Source organism: Macaca thibetana, chromosome 13, assembly GCF_024542745.1.
Source record: "Macaca thibetana thibetana isolate TM-01 chromosome 13, ASM2454274v1, whole genome shotgun sequence".
Lineage (NCBI taxonomy): Eukaryota > Metazoa > Chordata > Mammalia > Primates > Cercopithecidae > Macaca > Macaca thibetana.
This window is the reverse complement of record NC_065590.1, coordinates 2,755,371-2,783,038: the sequence shown is the minus strand read 5'-3', so window position 1 is coordinate 2,783,038 and position 27,668 is coordinate 2,755,371. Positions and strand designations below refer to the sequence as shown.

Sequence of the window (27,668 nt, the reverse complement as noted above, 5' to 3'; positions counted from 1 at the left end):
TCTGTCAACTCATTAAAGTCATTCTCCGTCCAGCTTTGTTCCATTGCTGGCAAGGAGCTGCGATCCTTTGGAGGAGAAGAAGTGCTCTGATTTTTGGAATTTTCAGCTTTTCTGCTCGGGTTTCTTCCCATCTTGGTGGTTTTATCTACCTTTGGTCTTTGATGATGGTGACCTACAGATGGGGTTTTGGTGTGGATGTCCTTTTTGTTGGTGTTGATTCTATTCCTTTCTGTTTGTTAGTTTTCCTTCTAACAGTCAGGACCCTCAGCTGCAGGTCTGTTGGAGTTTGCTGGAGGTGCACTCCAGACCCTGTTTGCCAGGGTATCACCAGCGGAGGCGGCAGAACAGCAAATATTGCAGAACGGCAAATGTTGCTGCCTGATCATTCCTCTGAAAACTTCGTCTCAGAGGGGCACTTGGCTGTATGAGGTGTCAGTTGGCCCCTACTGGGAGGTGTCTCCCAGTTAGGCTACCTGGGGGTCAGGGACCCACTTGAGGAGGCAGTCTGTCCGTTCTCAGATCTCAAACTCTGTGCTGGGAGAACCACTGCTCTCTTCAAAGCTGTCAGACAGGGACATTTAAGTCTGCAGAAGTTTCTGCTGCCTTTTGTTCAGCTATGCCCTGCCCCCAGAGGTGGAGTCTACAGAGGCAGGCAGGCCTCATTGAGCTGCCCTGGGCTCCACCCAGTTCGAGCTTCCTGGTCACTTTGTTTACCAAGTCAAGCCTCAGCAATGGCAGATACCCTTGCCCCAGACTCACTGCCACCTCACAGTTTGATCTCGGACTGCTGTGCTAGCAGTGAGCAAGGCTCCATGGGCGTGGGACACACCAAGCCAGGAGCGGGATATAATCTCCTGGTGTGCCGTTTGCTAAGACCATTCAAAAAGTGTGGTATTAGGGTGGGAGTGTCCCAAGTTTCCAGGTATTGTCCTTGGCTAGTAAAGGGAATTCCCCGACCCCTTGCACTTCCCCGGGTGAGGCGATGCCCTGCCCTGCTTCGGCTCACACTCTGTGAGCTGTACCCACTGTCCAACAAGTCCCAGAGAGATGAACCTGGTACCTCAGTTGGAAATGCTGAAATCACCTGTCTTCTGTGTTGCTCATGCCGGGAGCTGTGGACTGGAGCTGTTCCTATTTGGCCATCTTGGAATGATCCCCCCCACCTTTTTTTTTTTTTAAAGTCGGAGTTTCACTCTTGTCCCCCAGACTGGAGTGCAATGGCATGATCTCGGCTCCCTGCAACCTCTGCCTCCCAAGTTCAAGCAATTCTCCTGCCTCAGCCTCCCTGAGTAGCTGGGATTACAGGTGTCCATCACCACATCCAGCTCAGTTTTGTATTTTTAGTAGAGATGGGGTTTTGCCATGTTGGGCAGGGTGGTCTCAAACTCCTGACCTCAGGTGATCCACCTGCCTTGGCCTCCCAAATTGCCAGGATTACAGGCATGAGCCACCATGCCCTGCCTCGTTTTTGTATTTTTAGTAGAGATAGGGTTTCACCATGTTGACCAGGCTGGTCTCAAACTCCTGACCTCAGGTAATCCACTCGCCTCAACCTCCCAAAGTGCTAGGATTACAGGCGTGGGCCACCACGCCCAGCCATTTGGAAAATCTTTTTAAAAAATAGGTGACTTACACTGGGCATGGTTGCTCACACCTGTAATCCTAGCATTTTGGGAGACGGAGGTAGACAGATTGTTTGAGCCCAGGAGTTAGAGACCAGCCTGGGCAATGGTAAAATCCCATCTCTACAAAAAATACAAAAAAAAAAAAAAAGCCAGATGTTGTGGCACGTGCCTGTATTTCCAGCTACTTGATAGGCTGAGGTGAGAAGATCCACTGAGCCTGGTGGAAGGTCATTGCTGCAGTAAGCCATAATTGTGCCGCTGCATTCTAGCCTGGGCAACAGAGTGAGACCCTGTCTCAAAAATGGAATAGAACAGTATACATAAAGTAGATGAGTTAAAATATTTTACATTATTGATATGACTGTTATATCACATCAGTAGTAATGGTCTCAATCCAGTTATATTATCTTATATTTACTTTCTGTACTATGTGATATTTGTTGTATTTCTTCATTTCATCAGTCTTCTTTGCTTCTTAACGAATTTATTTGGGCTTTTAGGAAGAGTTTATTTTATTTTAGTTGTTACCTTTCTATTAATATGATTAACAATGCCCTTAATCACCTTTTTTTCTCACTTAACCTTTTACTATCAGTTTCAAATGGTGTTCTTTGACTGGCACCTATTATCTAGACAACAGACAACACATGGAATTTATTTTCCTCTGACCACTGCTGTGTTTCCTGCCTCTCTAGTTTTGCCTTTCCCAGGTTGTCATATAAATGCAATCATACAGTATGCAACCTCTAGTGGTTGACTTTCACCCAGCATATTTCAGATTTTTCCAGGTTGTTGCATGTATTAGTAGTTGTCACATATTCCTTTTAACTACTGAGTAGTATTCCATCATATAGATGTACCACAGGTACTTTTTTATGATGATTATAGTCTTGGCCAGACGCAGTGGCTCCTGACTGTAATCCTAGCAGTTTGGGAGGCTGAAGCAGACAGATCATTTGAGGCCAGGAGTTTGAGATCAGCCTGGCCAACATGGCAAAGCCCCATCTCTATTAAAAATACAACAATTAGCTGGGCATGGTGGTACATGTCTGTAATCCCAGCTACTCAGGAGGCTGAGGCTTGAGATTTACTTGAACCTGGGAGGCAGAAGTTGCAGTAAGCTGAGATCGCGCCACTGCACTTCAGCCTGGGCGACAGAGTGAGACTCTGTCTCAAAAAAAATAATAATAATAATTAAAAAATAAAATGATTATAGTCTCACAAGTAGTTGCAAAAATAGTATAGACAGTTGCACATATCCTTACCCTGGCTTCTATATAAAATATCTTACAAACTGGGGTATTGACATTAGTACAATGTGATTAACTAGTCTATAGGCCTTATTCAGATTTCACTAGTTTTTAGATGCACTCATTTGTTTGTATGTGTATTTTTTTTTTTTACAATCCACACACAGCACCACTATGATCAAGATGCGAAGTTGTTTCATCAGCACCAACGAATTCACTCCCTCATTATACCTATTTATAGCTGTAGCCCTGCCCTTCTTCATCTCCCTGTCTCCTGGGAAACACTACCTTCTTCTCCATCTCTATAATTCTGTCATTTTGAGATAACCTTTTGAGATTGACTTTTCTCATTCAGCATAATGCCCGTGAGATCCATCCAAGCTGCTGTAAGTATCAATAGTTCATTCCTTTTTATTGTTGAATAGTATTCCATGGTATGAATGTACCACAGTTTGTGAAAACTGAGTGAAAAAATATATTGTTTTTTGTTTTCCTTCATAGAAACTGAAGAAAAATCTTATATTTTGCTAAAGTGATACACTTACTAGAATACATTTGTTACACATGTTGAAAAAGTTGAATTAAAAATATTAATCAGCATGATTTTTTCTCTTATAGGAATCTTTGCTACAGAGATTTCTGACACCTGAAATGATTCTTCACATCCCTGAGAAAGGTCAAAGTTACAAACTGATTCTTTTTTTTTTTTTTTTTGCGACATGAGTGCATTTATCTTTTAAATGCTTGGCAATGTTAAATGTATTTATTAACTTTGTGTCTCTGAATCTCTGTTCTAATGTGCCATGTTGCAGTGATCTGAGATGACTTCTAAAAACAAAAATGCATATGGCTCTTTCTATCCATGCAGTGATAGTGAGTGTAAAATCTGCTTACGTCACTATTGAACACTGTTATGTTCACTATCCGGAGTAAATAAAGAAACTTATTAAAACAGGGAAAAGTGTTTTTACAAAACTGATTTCCTTTCCTTTCTTGGTATCTCAAATAATTGGTTGGTTAATTTTTTTTCTTTGTGATTTGTGCTTTCATAGCTGGAACATCTGTGCCAAAATGGGTACAATTTACCGATACTGGCCTGGGATCTGATATTCCATTTTGGAACCAATCTTACATAAATTCCATGCCATAATCTGATACTGAATCTGCAGAAAGTCGGAGTGTTGTCAGGGCTTTAAAATCTGTAGTATTGTACCACCCAAAGACTAAGTAACATACATTTTCTACAATTGTGTTTACTACTACTATTTTTAGAAAGGTAGGTGATGATATATCTGTCAAGAATGTAAGATTTTATTAAAAATCTGTATTTTTAATAAGTTTTCTTTCAAGTACTGCAATCAACTTAATTGCCATTTTATTTTATTGTCTGTAATCTAGAGTAACGAGATAAGTGATGTTTCCTTCCTCCCCCAATTTCCTAAATCTCTTACCTTATCTATCCATAGGCTTTGATGTAATGTTCATATTAGAGCCTGAATGCTACTGTATTTTACTGATATAAGCTATTTGTATTCTTGCCATTTTAATAAAAAAAAAGGCTTGTCATTAATAGTATTCATATGATGCAGACAGTTTCTCATTTTATATAGTCACTATTCGATATGACTATAGTGATGTAGGAAAGTGCTCTGATTTAGGTTTTGTTTAATCACTAGCATGCTGATATTTTACTATAATTTCAGGCTATATATTCACTTTAGTTTGATTTTTTAAAACCTTCAGTTTCAGTCGTCTAGTTTAAGACATTAATTACAGATTGGTTAAAAAATTAATAATGTAAAGTAAAATGCCCTTTTATAAGCATTTTAAAGAATAATATGCAAAAAAGTTGTCCTTGTTATTATTAAATAAGATGTTGATAAACATGAAAAATTCATCTTTCTTGGGGTGACTCAATGACTTTAGTACTGGATCATCACATTAATCTGTCCACCTAGAAGAGCTGACAAAGAGCTGAATCTTACTGTCATATGCACTTAATACATATTATGTGTGGAGGGCAGTATGTGGGAAGGGAGCCTGAGGGAAGCAGGAATGAAGTATGTAAGAAAATATTTCCATGTTTGATTGAAAGTATGCTTTACTTGCCTTGTGCCATTAATTATAGAACATTTAAAGGGACAATTGTACGGTAAGTATAAAGGGACCATCATTATCTAAAGGAAGGAGAAAACTCATCTGCATTCTATGTTAAAATTTCAAAGAAAAGATTTTTGTTTTGGTAATATTCAAGAATATTTGTTGTTTTAAATGAGATTCTAATTGCTTGATATAAATATTTAATAGCCTGTTGCTATGGTAGAGACTGCCTAATGTAAACACAATATATGAAACCATACCAAACATATTCTTCCTTGGATGGCAAGGAAATCTCCTGAAAAAGAGTTCTTAGCATTCAAATACCATGTTCAATATAAAACACCTACTTCTCCTAAAGTAAGGGTGTTTGTGAAAAAAGAATTGTTAACCCTCTGAGTAACTTAAATCTAAAATTTGTTGTATATTAATCCTATTTTGAAATTCCAAGCACCACCAGAACTCTGTCTTGTCTTTGGTTTATCTGAGACATCATGAAACTTTCTGTTAGAAGTAAGAGCAGGGCATTGTACACGAGGCTCCATTCTGAAGTTCGTAAGCTATAGTTTCAAAAGGAGCAGGTGTAATTTGATCTTTAGTATATTATTCCTCTTAGAGTCATCTCCCTTATTACAGGTTAGCAACCAGTGGGCATGATGAATTAACTACATATGTTCTGATAATAATGTCCGCTACTAAAAACTTAGATTTGAATCAACTAAAAGTGTTAATGATGTAAAGAAAATTTCTAGCTGACACTCTGTACAAATATTGGCCACAATGATTATAAGTTATTCACCCTGGAGCAATAAAAGAAGAAAAAGAGAATATGAGTGGAAGCCACTGGATTTGTAGTCAATTATGATTCCTAAACAGTTATTGCTCCAAAAATTATTTGAAATTATGAATTCAGATACTTGAAATATATTAATATTTTAAAATAACACTATCATAAGAATCTGCTACTTTTTTCTGTCTCCCTACTCCTTTTCTTATAAATCCTTGCTATCGTCTTTAATAGAGTCTCCTAAACTTCCCAAAGGCTATGCTCAAAGTTGCATTTCTTGTGTAATAAGTATTAGTTTGTGACCCAGTTCTGAAGACTAACCAATCACCTTTCTGAGTTTTGTGAACCTAATTTAAATATATGATTATTATACTACTCGATCAAATTATTTTATACTTGTCTCTTTCAAATGCATTTAAATGTTCTTTTTTATTATTTTTTATTTATTTTTATTTTATTTTTTTGAGGCAGGGTCTTGCTGTGTCGCCCAGGCTGGAGTGCAGTGGTGCGATCATGGCATTCGAGCATGAGATGCTCAGTTCTCATGTACTCAAGCTATTTTCTGAATTAGATCTTACAGGTTAGTGTTTAATCTGACCATGTAGTATCATAATCCAGTATAGACAGGGTCTAGTTCTTGGAAAATATAATCCAGCCCTTTAAGGATATAAAGCTATCTTCTCAGCCTCAGGTCAGTAGTGAGGACCACAGGTGCATGCCATCATACTCAGGTAATTTTTAAAAATTTTTGTACAGATGGGGTCTTACTATGTCGCCCAGGCTGGTCTCGAGCTCCTGGGTTCAAGCAATCCTCCCACCTCAGCCTCCCAAAGTGCTGGGATTACAGATGTGAGCCACTGCGCCCAGCTGTTTTTTTTTTCCCCTGTAGAGTTTGTGCATTTTTATTATGCTGCTTGCTTTGATTCTGTAGGATCATAGGATGGCTCCTCAAATACACTGATCTATTTTCCGGTTTTGTAGCATTCTTTAGGTTTTACACATTACTATAAATGGTCTTTTCTAGTCTGCTACTGAAATGAATTCTTTACCTTTGTGTGCTAGCTGTGGTGGTAACTTCAGAAACAACTTAAGCGAGTGAATCTTGGTTTGCTCTTTTATAAGGCATGTAGCCTACTTGAGCATTCTTTTGATTCTTATACCTTTGTATAGTTTAGGGGCATCTCTGAGGCTATTGGGCTGTTTGGATGTCGTTTATCATGTCCCTACAGGGTCCACCCCATCAGCTGTATCACTGCCGATCTGTTTTTGTTGTAAACAGATGACCTTTCATCACACCGTTTTTACTCTGCCATCTTCTTTCTTATTTTAACTTTTCTTCTTTAATAATAAATATAATTATTCTTAGTTCATCATGAAGTTTTGTAGAACGCAAATAATTAGTTCCCCAAACAGCCAGTGACGTCGATATGATTTTTTCCATATTCTGGGTATAAGGAGAGGAAAATGGGATCTCAGAGAAGTGATATGATTGTCCTATATATAATCACAAAGCAAGTAAACATCTGAGTCACGGTCTTTGAACACATGTGTCTGTCTTATGCCAGTGACCATGCTCTTACCCACCTTGCTCTTCTGCCTCGTTTATCTTTGGCTGTGATTTGTATGATCATTGCCTGCCAATCATAGTGTTTTCACTAACTGGTGTATTTGCCAATAAGCAGTGAATCTTCAGCATCTCTTTGTTCTCTCTGAAGAACTTTCACCTTGAGGCTTCTTTGTTGCTTCTTGGATTTACCAAGATTTTATTCAAGTATGGGTGTAATTCTTCAGAGTAACAGATACTCAGAGTGTTTACACGATATATCTGTTATTTATGAAGCTGTTTTCAATGAAAAGGTCACGTGTTTTTCTTATAAACCATGGCATTCCAGAAAACAATGTTGCCTAGTCTTTTTACTACACTAATGCACTTAAAATTTTGAATAGCAACTAAACACGAAGTACCTTGTGATTGTTGCTGTAACCACTTTAATTCATGCAATTTTAGTTGTTTCTCTTTTAACTGAAAAAGTGTGAAAATTTTTTAATAAAGCAATATATATTACCATGATAGGTTAGCCGAAATAGTAAATCACTAAGAGTGGTGTGATCTCATGGTAATAAAGTATGTGATGTGACAGAAACATTCAAGCATGAGATGCTCAGTCCTCAGGTACTCAAGCTATTTTCTGAATTAGGTCTTAGAGGTTAGTATTTAATCTGACCATGTAGTATCATAATCCATTATTGATAGGGTCTAGTTCTTACAAAATAAAATCCAACCCTTTAAGGATGTAAGATGGTAATTTTATGGGCTGGGCGTGGTGGTTCATGGCTGTAATTCCAGCACTTTGGGAGCCCCAGGCAGGCGGATTTGAGCTCAGGAGTTCAAGACCAGCCTGGTCAACATGGTGAAACCCGATACTAAAAATACAAAAATCAACCAGGCGTGGTGGCAGGTGCCTGTAATCCCAGCTACTTGGGAGGCTGAGGCAGGAGAATGGCTTGAACCCAAGAGGTGAAGGTTGCAGTGAGCTGAGATCGTGCCACTGCACTCCAGCCTGGGCAACAGAACAAGACTCTGTCTCAAAAAAAAAAAGAGAAACTGGTAATTTTGTATTTTATAACAGTATAGATTATTTTTTAAAATTCTCCATTGTTTGCCTGATGTTTTGATTGGGAGTGAAAGGTATCCAGATTACTTGAAAAGTTACTTGAACTTGTTTTGCACTGTTGTTTTATGAGGCCTGTAAACTTTCTCCTCTTTTGATATGTTTGTTTATTCCTGTGTAACGTAGCACTGCTTTAAATTTCACTACCTGCTAATGAAAACAGCCTCAAAATGAAGCTGAAGATGTGATGTACATTGACTCACCCTAGTTTTTTTCTCAAGAATAGTTAAACTGACTTGAACATTTTTTATTGCAGTAGAATCATGAGTGGTTTGAAAGTTGTTCCTTGCCAAGAATCCTTAAAACTAGTGTATTAATAAAAAGCTCAGGATCCTAAACGACGAGAGAATTGTGAGTGACTGTCATTCACCAAAAATGTCTCACATATGATATTAATAACACAGTCCAGGACTTCTGAATATTTTTTCCAGGTGAAAGTAGTAGTTTAAGATGTAATATTGGCCGGGCGCGGTGGCTCAAGCCTGTAATCCCAGCACTTTGGGAGGCCAAGGCGGGCGGATCACAAGGTCAGGAGATCGAGACCATCCTGGCTAACACGGTGAAACCCCGTCTCTACTAAAAACACAAAAAACTAGCCGGGCGAGATGGCGGGCGCCTGTAGTCCCAGCCACTCGGGAGGCTGAGCCAGGAGAATGGCGTGAACCCGGGAGGCGGAGCTTGCAGTGAGCCGAGATCGCGCCACTGCACTCCAGCCTGGGGGACAGAGCAAGACTCCGTCTCAAAAAAAAAAAAAAAAAATGTAATATTTACAAATCTTCATATACCCCCAAGTCAGTTCGAAATATATTTACCTAATTTGCATGATGTACATATCAGTCTGTGGCTGCTTTTAACTTTTGTGTTTAATGTCAAATATTTAAATTTTTTGAAATAAGTTCACAGCTTCTAAATCCAAGTGCTTAGAATGGTGCTAAGCACATAGTAAGTTTTCAATATATGCTAACATCCTTATAGTATCATTCCCTTACTTATTCTGTAGAGAAATTGAAAAGGACACAGAGAAGATCCGTACCCCTTTTCATTAGTACTTTCTGATATTAAGACTATTTAAGGCCGGGCACAGTGGCTCACGCCTATAATCCCAGGCAGGTGGATCACTTGAGGTCAGGAGTTTGAGACCAGCCTGGCCAACATGGTGAAACCCCGTCTTTAATAAAAATACAAAAAATTAGCTGAGCATAGTGGCAGGCACTGGTAATCCCAGCTACTCGAAAGGCTGAGGCAGGAGGATTGCTTGAACCCGGGAGGTGGAGGTTGCGGTGAGCTGAGATCACACCACTGCACTCCAGACTGGGCAACAGAACAAGAATCAATCTCAAGAAAAAAAAAAAAAGACTATTTAAAATTATTAAAATAATTAATTTACCAAGCACAGCAGGGCTGCAAATTCACTACTGTTAAGAATTCTAATATGTCTTAAATAGTATATTTTAAATCAGTTTAAATCTTTATGTGTGCTAAAATATAAATGCCTTCTCTTTATTTTTAGTGGACAACTGAATACCAGATTTTATTTTACTTTTTTCAACTTAACTTTAGGGGTATATGTGCAGGATGTGTAGGTTGGTTACACAGGTAAACATGTGCCATGGTGATTTACTACACAGGTCATCCCATCGCCCAAGTATTAAGCCCAGCGTCCACTGGCTATTCTTCCTGATGCTCTCCCTCCATCCCCAACAGGTGCCCAATGTGTACTGTTCCTCCCCATGTGTCCATGTGTTCTCATCAATCAACTCCCACTTGTAAGTGAGAAAATTCATTGTTTGGTTTTCTGTTCCTGCGTTAGTTTGCTGAGGATAGTGGCTTCCAACTCTATCCGTGTCCCTGCAAAGGACAGGATCTCATTTCTTGTTATGGCTGCATAGTATTCTATGGTATATATATACCATATTTTCTTTATCTAGTCTATCATTGACAGACATTTAGGTTGATTCCTTTAGGCTGATGACTTTGCTATTGTTAATAGTGCCACAGTGAACTTATGTGTGCATATATCTTTATAACAGATGGATTTATATTCGTTTGAGTATATACCCAGTATTGGGATTGCTGGGCCAAATGTATTTCTGCCTCTAGGTCTCTGAGGAATCACCACACTGTCTTTCACAATGGTTGAACTCATTTACACTCCCACCAGCAGTGTAAAAGTTGAACATCAGATTTTTAAAACCTTCAAATCTCTCACAGTAGAAAAGGCAATGATTTTGAGCAAAATTCTTATATATTAGTATTATCTCTTTACTGTGCTTATCCATATTTCTTGGCTCAGTACCACAGCATTTGTTGAGTGAGGGAGGTTCAGCCAGATTGATACTTGTAAGCACAACATGTGAAATATTATTTCCTGAAATGATATCATCACTAAATGACATAATGCTGAAACTCAGACATTCTGAGAGGTAAGTCAGACTGTAGTGTGCTGTTTTAATATGGATTGACATTTTCTTCATAGTCCTGCTTTTTTAATAGTCTACTCATCACTTCCTTCTGTGCATTTTCTTATGTGGAATGGTTTGGTCTATTATTACTGAATCTGTACTTATTCTTCTGTATAAATTAAATAACTAAATAAATTATACCATGAAATTAATGTGTCCCTCTCAAAATCAGTACCATGCTGTCTCCAGATTGGAAGCATTTTGTTTAACATTTTCAGATACAATCCAGGGGCTTTGAGGCCAACTGAGAAGACAAGGGGAAATGAGTCCCAGTTGAATCCCAGAATCCTTTGCATTTGCACCTTGGAAAGCGGAGAGTGTAAGAGGCTGGTTAGAGGAACCTGAAGAGAGGTTCCCCATGCATATGAGATGAGGAGTTTTTGGAGAACTAAGATGACTAATAATTATAGCTAACAGCAGGAATACATATATAATTATATTCACACACAATGTATATTTGTATGTACATATACATACACATCTATAAATATACATAAATATTCATTTTTGCTTTAAAGATATAGTATTTAAACTTATTCTTGTTTAGATATTTGCTCATCTTCAAATAATTAACAGAGGTTAACATTGAAAGTGAAAAATGACCTAGACATTCCAATAGATGACAAGTTAATAAAAGCCAGTACAAATGTGACTCCTTAAAAATTAATACCAAAAAAGTTAATACTATGGCTTATTAAAGTAGAAGTAAAATGCTCAGTTCAAGAATGGTTATAACTATGCTGTGATCAGTTAATCTCTCTGAAGACAATGGGGTCAAGCTACAATTATGCCAATTTTGTTGATATTTTGTAAGAACCGCCTTTTGCTTTTGTTGTTTTTCTCTACTATTGTTCTGTTCTCTATTTCATTTATTTCCACTGTGATCTTTATTAGTTCTTTCATTCTGCTTGCTTTGGATTTAATTTTCTCCTCCTTTTCACAGTTTCTTAAAATGTTATGTTATTTATTTAAGATTTTTTTTTTTACTTAAATGCCTGTAGCTATAAATTTTCCTCTACTAAATAAATTTTTAAAATTCCCTTTATTGCTTTAGCTCCATACCACAAATTTTAATATGTTGTATTTTTCTCTTACATTTATCTCAAAACATTGTCTGATTTCCCTTGTGATTTCTTCTTTGCCCTATTGATTATTCAGGAGTAATCAATAAATAATCTTATTTAATTTTTACAGAGTTTTGAATTTCCTAAATTTCCTTCTGTTACCAATTTCTAATTTATTTTCATTTTGGCTGGAGAACATACTTTATAAAATTTAAATCTTTTAAAAATCTATCGAGGTTTGTGTCATAGCCCAACACTTTGTCTGTCCTGAATAATCTTCCATGTACACTTGAGAACACTGTGTACTAAACTGTTTTTGTGTGGAGTGTTCTGTAGATGTCGGTTATGTCTTGTTGATTTATAGTATTATTCATATTTTTGTGTTTCCTTGTCTACTGCCAATTGTTCTATCCATTATTGAAAGTGGAATATTGGTCTTCAACTATTATTATTACTGAATTGTGTATTTCTCACTCCAAATCTATCAGTTTTTGCCTTATGTATTTTAGGGCTCCATTGTTAGGTGGTGCATATATGTTTATAATTGTTATGTCTTCCTGATGTATTGATTCTTTCATAATTATAAAATGTCTCTCTTTGCCTCTGGTAGCATTTTTTATTTTAATTTATATGTTTTCTGATACTTCATAGCCATTCAAGTTCTCTTATGGTTGCTGTTTGCATAGTATGTTTTTTCAGTCTTTTTGCCTTCAATCTTTTTTATATATATATATATATATCTTTTTATATATATATAAAAGATTGTGTGTGTGTGTGTGTGTGTGTGTGTGTGTGTATATATATATATACTTTTTTTTTTGAGATGGAGTTTTCCTCTTGTTGCCCAGGCTGGAGTAAAATGGCATGATCTCACTGCAACATCTGCCTCCTGGGTTCACGCAAGTCTCCTGCCTCAACCTCCTGAGTAGCTGAGATTACAGGTGCCTGCCACCACACCCAGCTAAGTTTTTGTATTTTTGGTAGAGATGGGGTTTCACCATGTTGGCCAGGCTGGTCTCGAACTCCTGGCCTCAGGTGAGACACCTGCCTTGGCCTAATCTATTATATTTTTTAATCTAAAGTGTATTCAGTAGATAACATATAGTTGGATCATTTTTTCACATTCAGTCTCTCTCTGTTTTTTGATTGGATTGTTTGATCTATATTCACACTTAATATTATTATTGATATTGTTAGATTTACCTCTGCTATTTAATATTTTGTCTTCTATATATCTCATGTTTTGTTTTCCCTGCGTTGTTCCTTGAGTATTTTTTTGCATTAAGTGAATACTTTCTAGTTAACATGTTAATTGACCTAATTTTTACATGATATTTTAAAAGTTATTTCCTTAGTGGTTGCCCTAGGACTTACAGTACACATTTTAACTTATTAGAATCTACTTCAGGTTTTTACTAACTTAAGTCTAATGACTTATAGAAGTGTCACCCCTATATAACTCTTTGCCCTTCCCTCTGTGTATATATGTGTATATATAGTATTTATATGTTACAAACCCAGTAATACACAGTTATAATTCTTCTTATAAGTTTATGTCTTTTAAATAAGCTCAAGGAAAAAAGAAAAGCACAAGTCTTATAGAGGGCTTTTAAAAATTAACCTTATTTTTTATTTTTGGTTCTCCTTATTTCTTCTTTAGACTTCAAATTACAAACTAGTGTTATTTCCTTATTCCAATAAAGTTCTGTTCCCACACACCTCTTTTGTGATATTATAGTAGTCCCTTGATATCTGCAATTTTGCTTTCTGTGGTTTGTTACCCATGGTTACCCATGGTCAAACACGGTCTGAAAATATTAAATGGAAAATTCCAGAAATAAGCAATTCATAAGCTTTAAGTTGCATGCCATTCTGAATAGTGTAATGAAAACTCACATCATTCCTTTGCCTAGCATATCCATGCTATGTAGGCAACCCACCCATTAGTCACTTAGTAGCCATCTTGGTTACCATGTCAAAAAAAACATGGTATATACGGTTTGGTACTGTGTCTGATTTCAGGCATCCACTGGTCGTCTTGGAATGTATCCCCTCCCTCCTGATATGGGAGGACTACTGTTTCTTCAAATAGATTATATTTCTGTATGTTATAAACCCAATAATGCAATTATGTACATATTGTTTTATTTATTTATTTATTTTTGAGACGGAGTCTCGCTCTGCCGCCCAGGCTGGAGTGCAGTGGCCGGATCTCAGCTCACTGCAAGCTCCGCCTCCCGGGTTCACGCCATTCTCCGGCCTCAGCCTCCAGAGTAGCTGGGACCACAGGCGCCCGCCACCTCGCCCGGCTAGTTTTTTGTATTTCCTAATAGAGACGGGGTTTCATCGTGTTAGCCAGGATGGTCTCCATCTCCTGACCTCGTGATCCGCCCAACTCGGCCTCCCAAAGTGCTGGGATTACAGGCTTGAGCCACCGCGCCCGGCCACATAATGCAATTATGTACCTATTGTTTTATATAATTGCTTTATAAATCAGAGAAGGAAGGAGAAGAACTCTACAGTTATACCATCTTTTGTGATTAATTAATTACATAATTACTTTTACTGGAACTCTGTTTTTCTGTGTGGATTTAAATTACTGTCTGGCATCATTTTTTTCAGGGTAAAGAACTTCCTACAGTATCTCTTTTAACGCTGGTTTGCCACCAACAAATTCTCTTCATTTTGGGGTAGCTGAAATGTATTTATTTCTCTTTCATTTTTGAGAGATAGTTTTCCTGGATATGGGAATCTTGTTTGTCAGGATTTTTTTTTTCAGCATTTTGAATTTTTTATCTCACTGCCTTCTGGCCTCCATTACTTCTGACGAGAAATAAGCTATTAGTCTTTTGGGGCTTCCTATAATGGCCTAGGAGTCAACTGTTAATCTTATCAGAGTATGTAATGAGTAATTTTTCTTTTGCTGCTTTCAAGTTTTTCTTTTTGTATTTAGTTTGAATATTCTATGTTGTGTCTGGGTATGTATCTCTTTGTATTTATCTTTTAGTTGGTTGACATTATTGGATATATATAGATTAATGTTTTCCATCAAATTTTTTACTTTTCAGCTATTATTTCTTCAAATCTATTTTCTGCTTCTTTCTCTCCTGTTCTTTCTTGGCAGTCCCCTTACACATATGTTTTTGAGATTAATGGTGTCCCACATTTCTCTGAGATTTTGCTTTTCTTCATTCTTTATTCACCCTACTCTTCAGATTGCATACTCTATTGATCTGTCTTTATGTTTACTGATTCTTTCTTCTGCCAGCTCAAATCTACCATTGAGTCCCTCTAGCAGTTTTTCATTGTGGTTATTGTAATTTTCAACACCAGAATTTCCAGTTAGTTCTTTTTTAAAAAATACAACTTCTACCTATTGTTGATATTCTTTATTTTGTGAAACATCGTCATCATACCTTATGTAAATTCTTTAAACATGATTTCATTTAGTTCTTTGAACATATTTTCAATAGCTGCTTTGAAGTCTTTGCCTTCTAAGTCCAACATCTAGGAACCCTAAAAAGCTGTCTTATTGCCTGCTCTCCCCCACCCCCACGAAATGGTCAAGCTGCTCACACTCCCATTCTGGAAGTCCTGCCCCAATTATTTTTTAATTGGTTTTTTAAAGTCACCACTTTTTAGGACTTGGATTTAATGAACTCCCAGAGTATGTCAAAGTAGATTTTTCTCTTTTTTAAGAAAAGGATTGTATTTTATTCTTTTTGCTACAACTACTGATGAAAGTTGTGTGGGGGGGTTTGTTCGTTTGTTGCAGTTTTTTTTTTTAAATGGTAGCAAGATGGCAGAATAGAAGATCCCTGGCATCATTACCCTCACAAAAATACAATTAGAAATTATTCAAAGATAAGAATGCCACTCTGAATTCACCAAAACTTAGGGGAGAAGTAGAGAAACCCCCTAGGCCTACAAAATCTAGAGAAACCATGATCAGCAAGAGAAATAGTCATTTCAGACTGTGCCACCTCTTCCCCCAAACTGGCACAATGCCACTCACAGAGAATTTCCCTAGGCTCACAGTTTCTGAGATAAGAGGAGGGAATTGAAGGTGAACATTCACTATCCCCATCAGTCTGGGAATCTTCCAAGGAAACCCATCCTGGTCTCATTCCAAAGGAACCATTGGAAGTGTCAGAAGGGCTGAACCACCTGGGGTGAATTAGGAACACAGAGTGGGGCACTGACTGCAGTGACTGGGGCATTGATCTTGGTGGCTACTGTGTGCTTTGATCAGCAGGGATGCCACATTGAAGAGATTGGCTGATGTCATAGAGCTGCAGGGGGTACAAACTGTGGGAAGTCTTGAGTAGCTGGCCAGATTTTTCCACAAAGCTCAGGTGCTCATGTGGAGTTTCTAACTGACCTGGAAACAACTAAAAGGTGAGGATTCAGTTCTCATGCCCACTTAAGTCTGCCCCCAGACTGTGAAACAATGGCAAAGCAGCAATATAGTTCCTGGATAATTTTTAACTTCGGTCACTCACTGTAAGTCTTCCTCAGACCGGGAAACAATGGCAGGCAATGAGTTAGTTCTAGGGCAGTGTTTTAGTTCTGGAGCTCATTATAACTCCTCCCCAGAATGTGAAGAAACGCCAGGCTGGTATTTAAGTTCTGTTACTCGGTAGGAAAGGTCTGACATTACCAAAGAACACCTGCAAAAGCTGGAAGAGGTGGATGTCTTCTCAAATGTGCAGGCATCATGAAAGATTTTGAAGGGATCAAGACAGAAAGATTTTGAAAACTCAGGGAAATATGACCAACAGACACCAACAAAGCTCCACCAATGGACCCAGAAGATTTGAAGATCTATGAAATGTCAGAGAATTCAGAATAATCCCCCTAAAGAAGTTAAGGGAATCACAAGCAAATATGAGGAGAAAACTAAATGAAATTTGCAAAACAATCCAGGAACAAAATGAGAAATTTGACAAAGAAATAGAAACAATTTAAAAACCAAGTAGAAATCCTACAAATAAAGAATGCAATAACTAAACTGAAAAACTCAGTAGAAAGCTTCGACAGCAGACTTGATCAAACAGAGGAAAGAATTAGTGAGTTTTATAACCCAATCAGAGGAGCAAAAATAAAAATAAAAAGAGTGAACAAGGCCTACAAGAATTATGATGCACTACCAAGCCAATTAATGTCTACCTAATAGGAATTTCTGAAGGCAATGAGAGACAAAAATGCCTAGAAAGCATATTTAAGGAAATGATGGCTGAAAATTTCCTGAATCTGGAGAAAAATGACACCATTTAGGTACAGGAAGCTCAGATATTACTGATGAAATTCAACCCAAAGAGGAAATCTCGAAGGCATATTATTATCAAATTAGCGAAAGATAAAAGATGCATAATACTGAAACCAGCAAGAGAAAAGAAACATACACATTCAATGGAGCCCTAATACAGCTTTCAGTGGATTTCTCAGTGGAAACCCTGCAGGCCAGGAGAAAATGGGATGCTATATTAAAAGTGCTGAAGGAAAAAAGGACTGCTAGCCAAGATTACTGTACCCAGCAAAGCAATCCTTTAAACATGAAGGAGCAATAAAGACTCTGCTTCTTAGTGAATTTATCAACACCATCCCTGTATTAGAGGAAGTGCTAAAAGGATTTCTTCAATCAATCTGAAAAGAAAGAATGCTAACATATAACAAGAACACATCTGAAGATATTAAACTCACTGGTAAAAGAAAGAAAATAGGCAAATTCAGAATACTCTAATACTGTGAGTAAACCATTTATAAAGTGTGAAGAATTAAAACTATTAAAAACAGTAACTACGATAATTAGTTAAGAGATAGGCAATACAGAGATATGTAACAAGGATAACCCATGCAAATAGAAACCAAAAGAGATCAGGAGTAGCTATACATATATCACTTAAAATGGACTTAAGTCAAGAACAGTTTTAAAAAGACAGAGAAGGCAAGTATATAATGATAAAGAGGTCAATACAAAAAAAAAGGATATAACAATTGTAAATATATATGCACTCAACACCAGAGCACCCAAATATATAAAACAAATACTAATAGACCTAAAGGGAGATATTGTCTGGGATACAGTAATAGAAGGGGTCTTTAACATCCCATCTTCAACAATGAACACATCATCCAAACAAAAAATCAACGAAGAGACATTAAACTGCACTGTAGATCAAATGAAGCTAACAGATGCTTACAGAACATTCAACAGCGGCAGAATACACATTCTTCTCATCAGCACATAGAACAGTCTTCAGGATAGTCCATATGTTATGTCACAAAACAAGTCTTAATAAATTTTTAAAAATTGAAATCAGGTATTCAAAGAACATACAGCTGAACAACAAATGGGTCAATGGAGAATTTTAAAAGAAAATTAAAAAATTCCTTGAGACAAATGAAAACGGAAACACAATATACCAAAACCTATGGGATAAAGCACAAGTAGTTCTAAGACGGAATTTTATAAAAATAAATGCCTATGTCAAAAAAGTAGGAAGATCTCAAATAAACAACTTAGTGATACACCTCAAGGAACTAGAGAAACAAGAACAAACCCAACCCAAAAGTAGTAGAAGGAAACAAATAATAAAAACTAAAAATAATACAAAAGATCAATGAAAAGAAAGTTATTTTTTGAAAAATAAAATTGACAAAACTTTAGCAAGACAAAGAAAAAAAAAGAGAGAAGGCCCAAATAATTCAGAGATGAAAAAGGAGACATTAAAACTGATACCACATATACACAAAGGATCACTAGAGACTATTCTGAACAATTACATGCCAACAAATTGGTAAGCCTAGAATAAACAGAAAAATTCCTGTACACATACAACCTAGCAAGATTGAACCATGAAGAAATAGAAAACCAGAACAGACCAATAAGTAACAAGATTGAAACAGTAATAAAATGTATCCTACCAAAGAAAAGCCCAGGATCTGACAGCTTCACTGCTGAATTCTCCCAAACATTTAAAGAACTAATATAAATTCTACTCAAAATATCCCAAAAAATTGAAGAGGAGAGAAAACTTCCAAACTCATTCTACAAGACCAGCATTACTATGGTACCAAAATCAGACAAGGACACACACACAAAAAGAAAACTACGGTTTTATATCCATGATGAACATAGATGCAAAAATCCCCAACAAAATACTAGCAAGTCAGATTCAACAACACATTAAAAAGATCATTCATTGTGATCAAATGGGATTCATCCCAGGAATGCAAGGATGGTTCCAAATACACAAATCAATAAACATGGTATATCATAGTAACAGAATCAAGAACAAAAACAAATTACCATTTCAATAGATGCTGAAAACCATTTGATAAAATTCAACATCCCTTTATGATAAAAAATTTCTTCAACAAACTGAGTATAGAAGGTACATACTTCAGAACAATAGAGGTCATATATGACAAATTCACAGCTAACATCATACTGAATTGGGAGAAATTGAAAGCCTTTCCTGTAAGATTGGGAACAACACAAGGATGCCCATTTTCACCAACTTTATTTAACACATTTTTGGAAGTTCTAGCCAGAACAATTATGCAAGAGATAGAAATAAAAGGCATCCAAATTGGAAAACAAGAAGTCACATTATCCTTGTTCACAGATGACATGATCATATATTTAGAAAAACCTAAAGACTCCATTAAAAAACTGTGAGATCTGATAAATTCAGTAAAGTTTCAGGATACAAAATCAACATACAAAAATTAGTAGCATTTCTTTACACCAACAGCAAATAACCTGAAAAAGAAATGAAGAAAGCAATCCCATTTATAATAGCTTGTAAAGAAAAAAAAAACTGGAAATATACTTAACCAAAGAAGTGAAAAATTTATACAGTGAAAACTATAAAACACTGATGAAAGAAGTTAAAGAGGACACAAAAAATGGAAAAACATTTCATGGTCATCGATTGGAAAAATTAATATTGTTAAAATGTCTGTACTACCCATAGTGATCTACAGATTCAGTGCCACCGCTATCAAAATACCAATGACATTCTTCACAGAACTAGAAAAAGCAATTCTAAAATTAGTATGGAACCACAAAAGACCCCAAATAGCCAAAACAATCCCAACCAAAAGTAACAAAGCTGGGGACATCAAACTATGTACTTCAAGATATACTACAAAGCTATAATAACCAAAACAGCATAGTATTGGCATAAAAACAGACACATAGAACAATGGATCAGAATAGAGAACCCAGAAATAAATCTATGCATTTACAGCCAACTTATTTTCAACAAAGACACCAAAAACATACACTGGGGAAAAGACAATCTCTTCAATAAATGGTGCTGGGAAAACTGGATATTCATATGCAGAAGAATGAAACTAGACCTTTGTCTCTCACTGTATACAAAAATGAATTAAAGTGAATTAAAGACTTAAACGTAAGACCTGAAACTATGAAACTACTAGGAGAAAACACTGGAGAAACACTTCAGGTCATTGGTCTGGGAAAATATTTTATTAAGACTTCAAAAGGTCTTATAAAATATAACACAAAAGTGCAAAAGTACAAATAGACAAATGGCATTACATCAAGTTACAAAGCTTTTACATGGCAAAGGAAACAATCAGCAGAGTGAAGAGACAACCTACAGAATGGGAGAAAATATTTGCAAACTATTCTTCTGATAAGGGATTAATAACCAGAATATATAGGGGAACTCATTAGCAAAAAAAAAAAAAATTGATTAAAAAATGGGCAAATGATCTGAATACACATTTCACCAAGAAGACCTACAAATGACCAACAGAGATAGGAAAAAATGTTCATCTCTAAGTATCAGGAAAATGCAAATTGAAACCACGATGAGATATCATCTCACTGCAGTTAAACTGGCTATTATCAAAAAGACAAAAAATATGCCGGTGAGGATATGGAGAAAGGGAAACTCTTATACACTTGATAAAAAATAAAAAACTTCAGATAAATTTAACAGAGTTTAATTGAGCAAGAAAAAAAATGATTTACAAATCAGGCAGCCCCCAGAATCACAGCAGATTCAGAGGGACTCCAGGGATTCCTTATGGTCGGAACAAGTTTATAGACAAAAAAAGGAACATGATGTACAGAAGTTAGAAGTGAAGTACAGAAACACCTGGATTGGTTACCAGTTGGTGTTTGTCTTATTTGAACACAGTTTGAACCTTGAGCAGTATATGAGTGGTTGAAGTATGGCTGCTAGGATTGGCCAGGACTCAGCTATTGTTACAGGCACATTCTGCTAAGTTAGGTTTTCAATCGTGTCTACCTACTAAATTACGTTACAGTTCATCCACAAGGACTCAAATATAGAAGTACATAGTCCTCAGACCATATTTAGTTTGCTTTAACATACTGTTGGTAGGAATGTAAATTAGTATGGCCACTATGGAAAACAATATGGAGGCTCCTCAAAAAAATGAAAAAAAAAAATAGCTCTACCATATGATCCAGCAGTCCCACTATTGGGTGTATATTCAAAAGAAAAGAAATCACTATGTGGAAGAGATGTCTGTGGAAGAGATATCCCTTGTTTATTGCAGCATTATTCACAGTAGCCAAGTTATGGAATCAACATTAAGTGTCCATCAGCAGATGAATGGATAAAGAAAGTGCAGTACTTATATACAGTGAAATATTATTCAGCCATAAAAAGTGATGAAATTCTGTCATTTGCAGCAACATGGATGGAACTAGAAGACGTGTTAAGTGAAACAAGCCAGACACCAAAATACAAATATCACATGTTCTCACTTATATAGAAACTAAAAAAGTTGATCTCATGAAAGTAGAGAGTAGAATGGCAGTTACCAGAGGCTGGGAATGGTACAGGGGAAGAGGGAAAGAAGAGAGGTTGGTTAGTGAGTACAAAAACACAAACAGAAGGAACAAGTTATAGTGTTCAACAGCATAGCAGAGTGATTATAATTAACAATAATTTCTTGTATATCTCAAAATACCTAGAGAGGAAGATTTGGAATGTTCCCAACATCATGAAATGATAAATGTTTGACGTGTTGAATATACTAATTACCCTTAATTTGATCATTACACATTATATGGATGTATCAAAGTACAACATGTGCCCCCATAAATATGTACAATTATATATAAATTAAAAATGTCAAATACCAAAAACAAATATTCCATCTAATCATCACCAACAAAAAAGATAGAGATAAATCTAATAATGGTGAGAACAGGTTGCTGATGAGGAGTCAAAAGGATCAGGCAGCCTGCCTGTACCCTCCCTCCCCTGCAGCCATGCCATGCCACCTTTGCCTGTAAGTACTCACCCACAGCCACTCACCACATTGCTTTGCTGGTGCATGTGTGCACAGATGGACCTAGCCTTCCCTTCCCTGCCAGTGCGCCTGTGTGCACCATGCCATGCTATTGCTGCTAGTGTGAGTGCAGCCCGCCACACTGTCATTGTCATGGAAGCATTGGTGGGCATGGAATCCACCAGTCCCGGCCCACCAGCACCCCAGCCCTGCACCAGGGAGGCTGGCACAAAACTAGGCACAGAAAACAGCAGACCTGACCCCAGCTCTGAGCAGCCACTGCCGCAAAAGTGAACATGCACAGAAAGCGTACATAGGTCTGTGCTCACCAGCACTCCACCCCCGTGCTAACACCACCATCAGTGCAAATGTGCACACAATTTCTGGCAGGGACTCCCATCCCCCTGAGCCATACTGGCACTATCACTGCTGCAAACGCCTGCACAGAGGCCAGCACCCACTAGCACCCTGCTGCAGCTGATGAGCGAGCACCCCAGTGTGCTGCTGCTGCCACTGCTGCTAGCACATGCAAACGAGGGCAGATCCTGCTGCCACTGCCCTGTGAAGTACTTTGGCTGGCACCAGCCATTGTAGTGTTGTGACCAGCCATCTGGGAGCACCTCTGCTCTCCAGCACAGCACATTCCTAACCTCAAGGAGCCAGAGATCGGAGCCGAGGCCTAATACCAGTCCCGCAGAGTTAGAGCACACAGTCCAGAAGTCCTCAGCTAAGCCTTGGTCCCCTAAAGTCTTCTAGTAACAAAGCCAGTAGACTGAACTCACCTTATGTGATGATCAAACCCCCATGGTCATCAGATAAGATTAAAAAAAAAAACCCATCCAAACAACAGCATCTTCAAAGATGGAGGGAACATCAGCCCACAAAGATAAGAAAGAACGAGCTCAAGAACTCTGATAACTCAAAAAGCCAGAGTTTCTTCTTTCCTTTAACTAACTGCACTAGTTCTCCAGCAAAGATTCTTAACTGAGCTAAGATGACTGAAATGACAAATAGAATTCAGAATATGGGTAGGAATGAAGATCATCAAGATCCAGGAGAACACTGAAACATAATCTAAGAAAGCTAAGAATCATAATAAAATGATATAGGAGCTGACAGACAAAATAGCCAATATAGAAAAGAATGTAACTGACCTGATAGAGCTAAAAAACACTCCTCAAGAATTTTGTAATGCAATCACAAGTATTAACAGAAGAATAGACCAAGCCAAGGAAAGAATCTCAGAGCTTTAAGACTGGCTTTCTGAAATAAGACAGTCAGTGAAGAATAAAGAAAAAAGAATGAAAAGGAACAAACAAAACCTCCAAGAAATATGGGATTATATAAAGAGACTAAATGTACAACTCATTAGCATCCCTGAAAGGGATGGAGAAAATGGAAGCAACTTGGAAAACATATTTCAGGATATCATCCATGAAAACTTCCCAATCTAGCTAGAGAGGCCAACATTCAAATTCAGGAAATGCAGAGAATCCCTGCAAAATACTTCACAATAAGATAATCCCCAAGTCACATTATGGCCAAGACACATAATGACTGTGGGTGAGACACATAATCATCAGATTCTCCAAGGTCAAAATGAAAAAAAGCAGCTAGAGAGAAAGGATAAGTCACCTACAAAGGTAAGTCCATCGGACTAACAGTGGACCTCTCAGCAGAAACCCTACAAGCCAGAAGTGACTGGGAGCCTATGTTCAGCATTCTTAGAGAAAAGAAATTTCAACCAAGAATTTCATATCCAGCCAAACTAAGCTTCATAAGCAAAGAAGAAATGAAATCCTTTTCAGACAAGCAAATGTTGAGGGAATTTGTTGCCACCAGGCCTGCCTTAAAAGAGCTCCTGAAAGAATCACTAAATTTGGAAAGGAAAGATTGTTACCAGCCACTACAAAAACACACTCAAGTATACAGATCAGTGACACTATAAAGCAATCACACAAGCAAGTCAGCATAATGAACAGCTAACAACATGATGACAGGATCAAATACATACATATCAATACTAACTGTGAGTGTAAATGGGCTAAATACCCCAATTAAAAGGCACAGAGTGGCAAGCTGGGTAAAGAAGTAAGACCCAGTGGTATGCTATCTTCAAGAGACCCATCTCACATGCAGTGACACTCATGGACTCAAAATAAAAGGATGGAGAAAAATCTACCAAACAAAGGGAAAACAAAAAAGCAGGGGTTGCAGTCCTTATTTCAGACAAAACAGACTTTAAACCAAAAAAGATTAAAAAAAAAAAAAAGACAAGGGCATTACATAATGGTAAAGGGTTCAATTGACAATGACAATGGGCACTTGACAGTTACAGTCCTTGTTTCCTCAACTGGTCACAGCATCATAGCTAACTATCCTAAATATATATGCACCCAAGAGAGGAGCACTGAGATTCATAAAGCAAATTCTTAGAGACCTTCAAAGAGACTTAGACTCCCACACAATAATAGTGGGAGACTTCAACACCCCAATGACAGTATCAGATCATCAAGGCAGAAAATTAACAAAGATATTCAGGACCTAACTCAACACTGGACCAAATGGATCTGGTAGACATCTACAGAACTCTGCACCCAGAAGCAACAAAATATACATTTTTCTTATCTGCACATGACACATACTCTAAAATCAACCACACAATTGGACATAAACCAATCCTCAGCAAATGCAGAAGAACAGAAATCTTACCAACCACTCTCCCAGACCACAGCACAATAAAAATAGAATTCAAGACTAAGAAAATTGCCCAAAGCCATAAAATTATATGGAAATTAAACAACCTGCTCCTGAATGACTTTTGGATAAATAATGAAATTAAGGCAGAAATCAAGAAGTTCCTTGAAACTAGTGAGAACAAAAATACAACAAACCAGAATCTCTGGGACACAGCTTAGGCAGCATTAAGAAGGAAATGTATAGCACTAAATGCCCACATCAAAAAGTTACAAAGATCTCAAATTAACAACCTAATATCCTATCAAAAAGAACTAGATAAGCAAGAGCAAGCCAACCCCAAAGCTAACAGAAGGCAAGAAATAACAAAAATCAGAGCCGAAGTGAAGGAGATTAAGACAGGAAAAGCCATTCAAAACAGTGAAGCCAGGAGCTGATTTTGAAAAAATTAATAAGATAGCTAGACCACTAACTAGATTAATAAAGAAGAAAAGAGAGAAGATCCAAATAAACAATCAGAAATGACAAAGGGGATATTACCACTGACCCCACAAAAGTAGGAATAACCATCAGAGAATATTATGAACACCTCTATGCACACAAACTAGAAAATTTTGAAGAAATGGACATATTCCTGTAAACATACACTCTCCCAAAACTGAACCAGGAAGAAGCTGAATTCCTTAACAGACCAATAATGAGCTTTGAAATTGAAACAGTAATACATAGTCTACCAACCAAAAAAAGCCTTGGACCAGATGGATTCACAGCTGAATTTGCCAAATGTACAAAGAAGAGCTAGTACCATTCCTACTGAAACTCTTCCAAAAATTAAGGAGGAGGAATGCCTCCCCAACTTATTCTGTGAGGCTAGCATCATCCTGATACCCAAACCTGACAAAGACACAACAATAAAATAAACCAGGCCAATATCCTTGATGAACATTGATGCAAAAATCCTCAACAAAATACTAGCAAACTTAATCCAGCAGCATATCAAAAAGCTAATTCACCACAATCAGGTAGACTTTATCCCTGGGATGCAAGGTTGGTTATGCAAATCAATAGAAGTGATTCATCACATAAACAGAACTAAAGACAAAGCCACATTATCATTTCAATAGATGCAGAAAAGACTTTTAATAAAATTCAACATCCTTTCATGTTAAAAAAAAAAAAAACTCTCAGCAAACTAGGTATTGAAGGAACATAGCTGAAAATAATAAGAGCCATCTATGACAGACCCACAGCCAATATCATACTATACTGAATGGGCCAAAGCTGGAAGCATTCCCCTTGAAAACCAGCACAAGACAAGGATGCCCTCTCTCACCACTCCTAGTCAACATAGTATTAGAAGTGCTGGCCAGAGCAGTCAGGCAAGGGAAAGAAATAAAGGGCACCCAAACCCATCCCCATTAAAAAGTGGGCAAAGGACACGAACAAACACTTTTCAAAAGAAGACATACGTGCGGCCAACAAGAATATGAAAAGAAATGCAAATCGAAACCACAACGAGACACCATCTCACAACAGTCAGAATGGCTATTACTAAAAAGTAAAAAGAAAAAAAAAAATTGCTGGTGAGGTTGCAAAGACACTGGAACACTTATACACTGTTAGTGGGAGTGTAAATTTGTTCAACCAGGGTGGAAAGCAGTGTGATAATTCCTCAAAGAACTAAAAGCAGAGCTACCAGTCACCCTAGCAATCCTGTTACTGGTATGTACCCAAAGGAATATAAATTGTTCCATCATAAAGACACATGCATGTGAATGTTCATTGCAGCACTATATTCACAATAGCAAAGACATGGAATCAATCTAAATGCCCATAAATGGAAGACTGTATAAAGAAAATGTGGAACATACACACCACAGAATACTATGCAGCCATAAAAAAGAATGAGATTGTGTCCTCTGCAGGAACATGGAGGGAGCTGGAGACCATTACTCTTAGCAAACTAAAGCAGTAATAGAAAACCAAATACTGCATGTTCTTACTTATAAGTGGGAGCTAAATGATGAGAACACATGGACACATAGAGGGGAACGGCAGACACTGAGGCCTACTAGAGAGTGGGAGGAGGTAGAGAACCAGAAAAATAACTATTGGGTAATAGGCTTAGTACCTGGGTGTCAAAATAATCTGTACATCAAACCCCCATGACACGAGTTTACCTGTATAAAAAACCTGCACATGTACTCCTGAACCTAAAATAAAGCTTTTTAAAAAATGAAAAAGGATTAGGCCTTACAGAAATACATGTACTTGGTGGTCACACAAAGAAAAGATGCGAGTTCATGGACCCTAGGAGTTCCATGAACTTGGTTGGGCTGTGGTTGAGGAGCTCATGTTTATTGCTTTCAGTTGAAGTGGTCAGAGAGATGTGGCATGTGGAGTCAAACAAGGGGCCAGTGAAGCTGCGGAGGGAACAGTTGACCCTTGAACAATGCAGGTGTTAGGGGCACTGACACTCTCCCTCCCCACCTCAGCCAAAAATCTGTGGATAACTCTTGAATAATGTTTGACTCTCCCCAAATTTATATATTAACTATTGTTGACCAGCGGCCTTACCAAGAGCATAAATAATCGATTAGCACATTTTGTATGCTGTGTGTATCATATAGTGTATTCTTACAATAAGTAAGCTAGAGAAAAGACAATGTTACTAAGGAAATCATAACAGAAAATATATTTACTATTAGG

The 27,668-nt window shown here is 37.4% G+C and overlaps 2 protein-coding genes across 9 annotated transcripts in view; both read left to right on the top strand.

Annotated features, from left to right (window-relative positions):
- Positions 1 to 4,450, top strand: part of TSGA10 (testis specific 10) — a 149,937-nt gene extending 145,487 nt beyond the window's left edge. For all 8 annotated transcript variants that reach the window (XM_050755077.1, XM_050755078.1, XM_050755076.1 and 5 more), the window contains one exon: positions 3,494 to 4,450. In XM_050755077.1, coding sequence (XP_050611034.1) covers positions 3,494 to 3,518 — 25 coding nt within the window. In that variant the 3' untranslated portion in view covers positions 3,519 to 4,450. The remainder of the gene's footprint in view (positions 1 to 3,493) is intronic.
- The window catches only part of LOC126934347 (cytochrome c oxidase assembly factor 5), a 521,053-nt gene that overhangs the window by 93,337 nt on the left and 400,048 nt on the right, over positions 1 to 27,668 (top strand). The window lies entirely within an intron of this gene.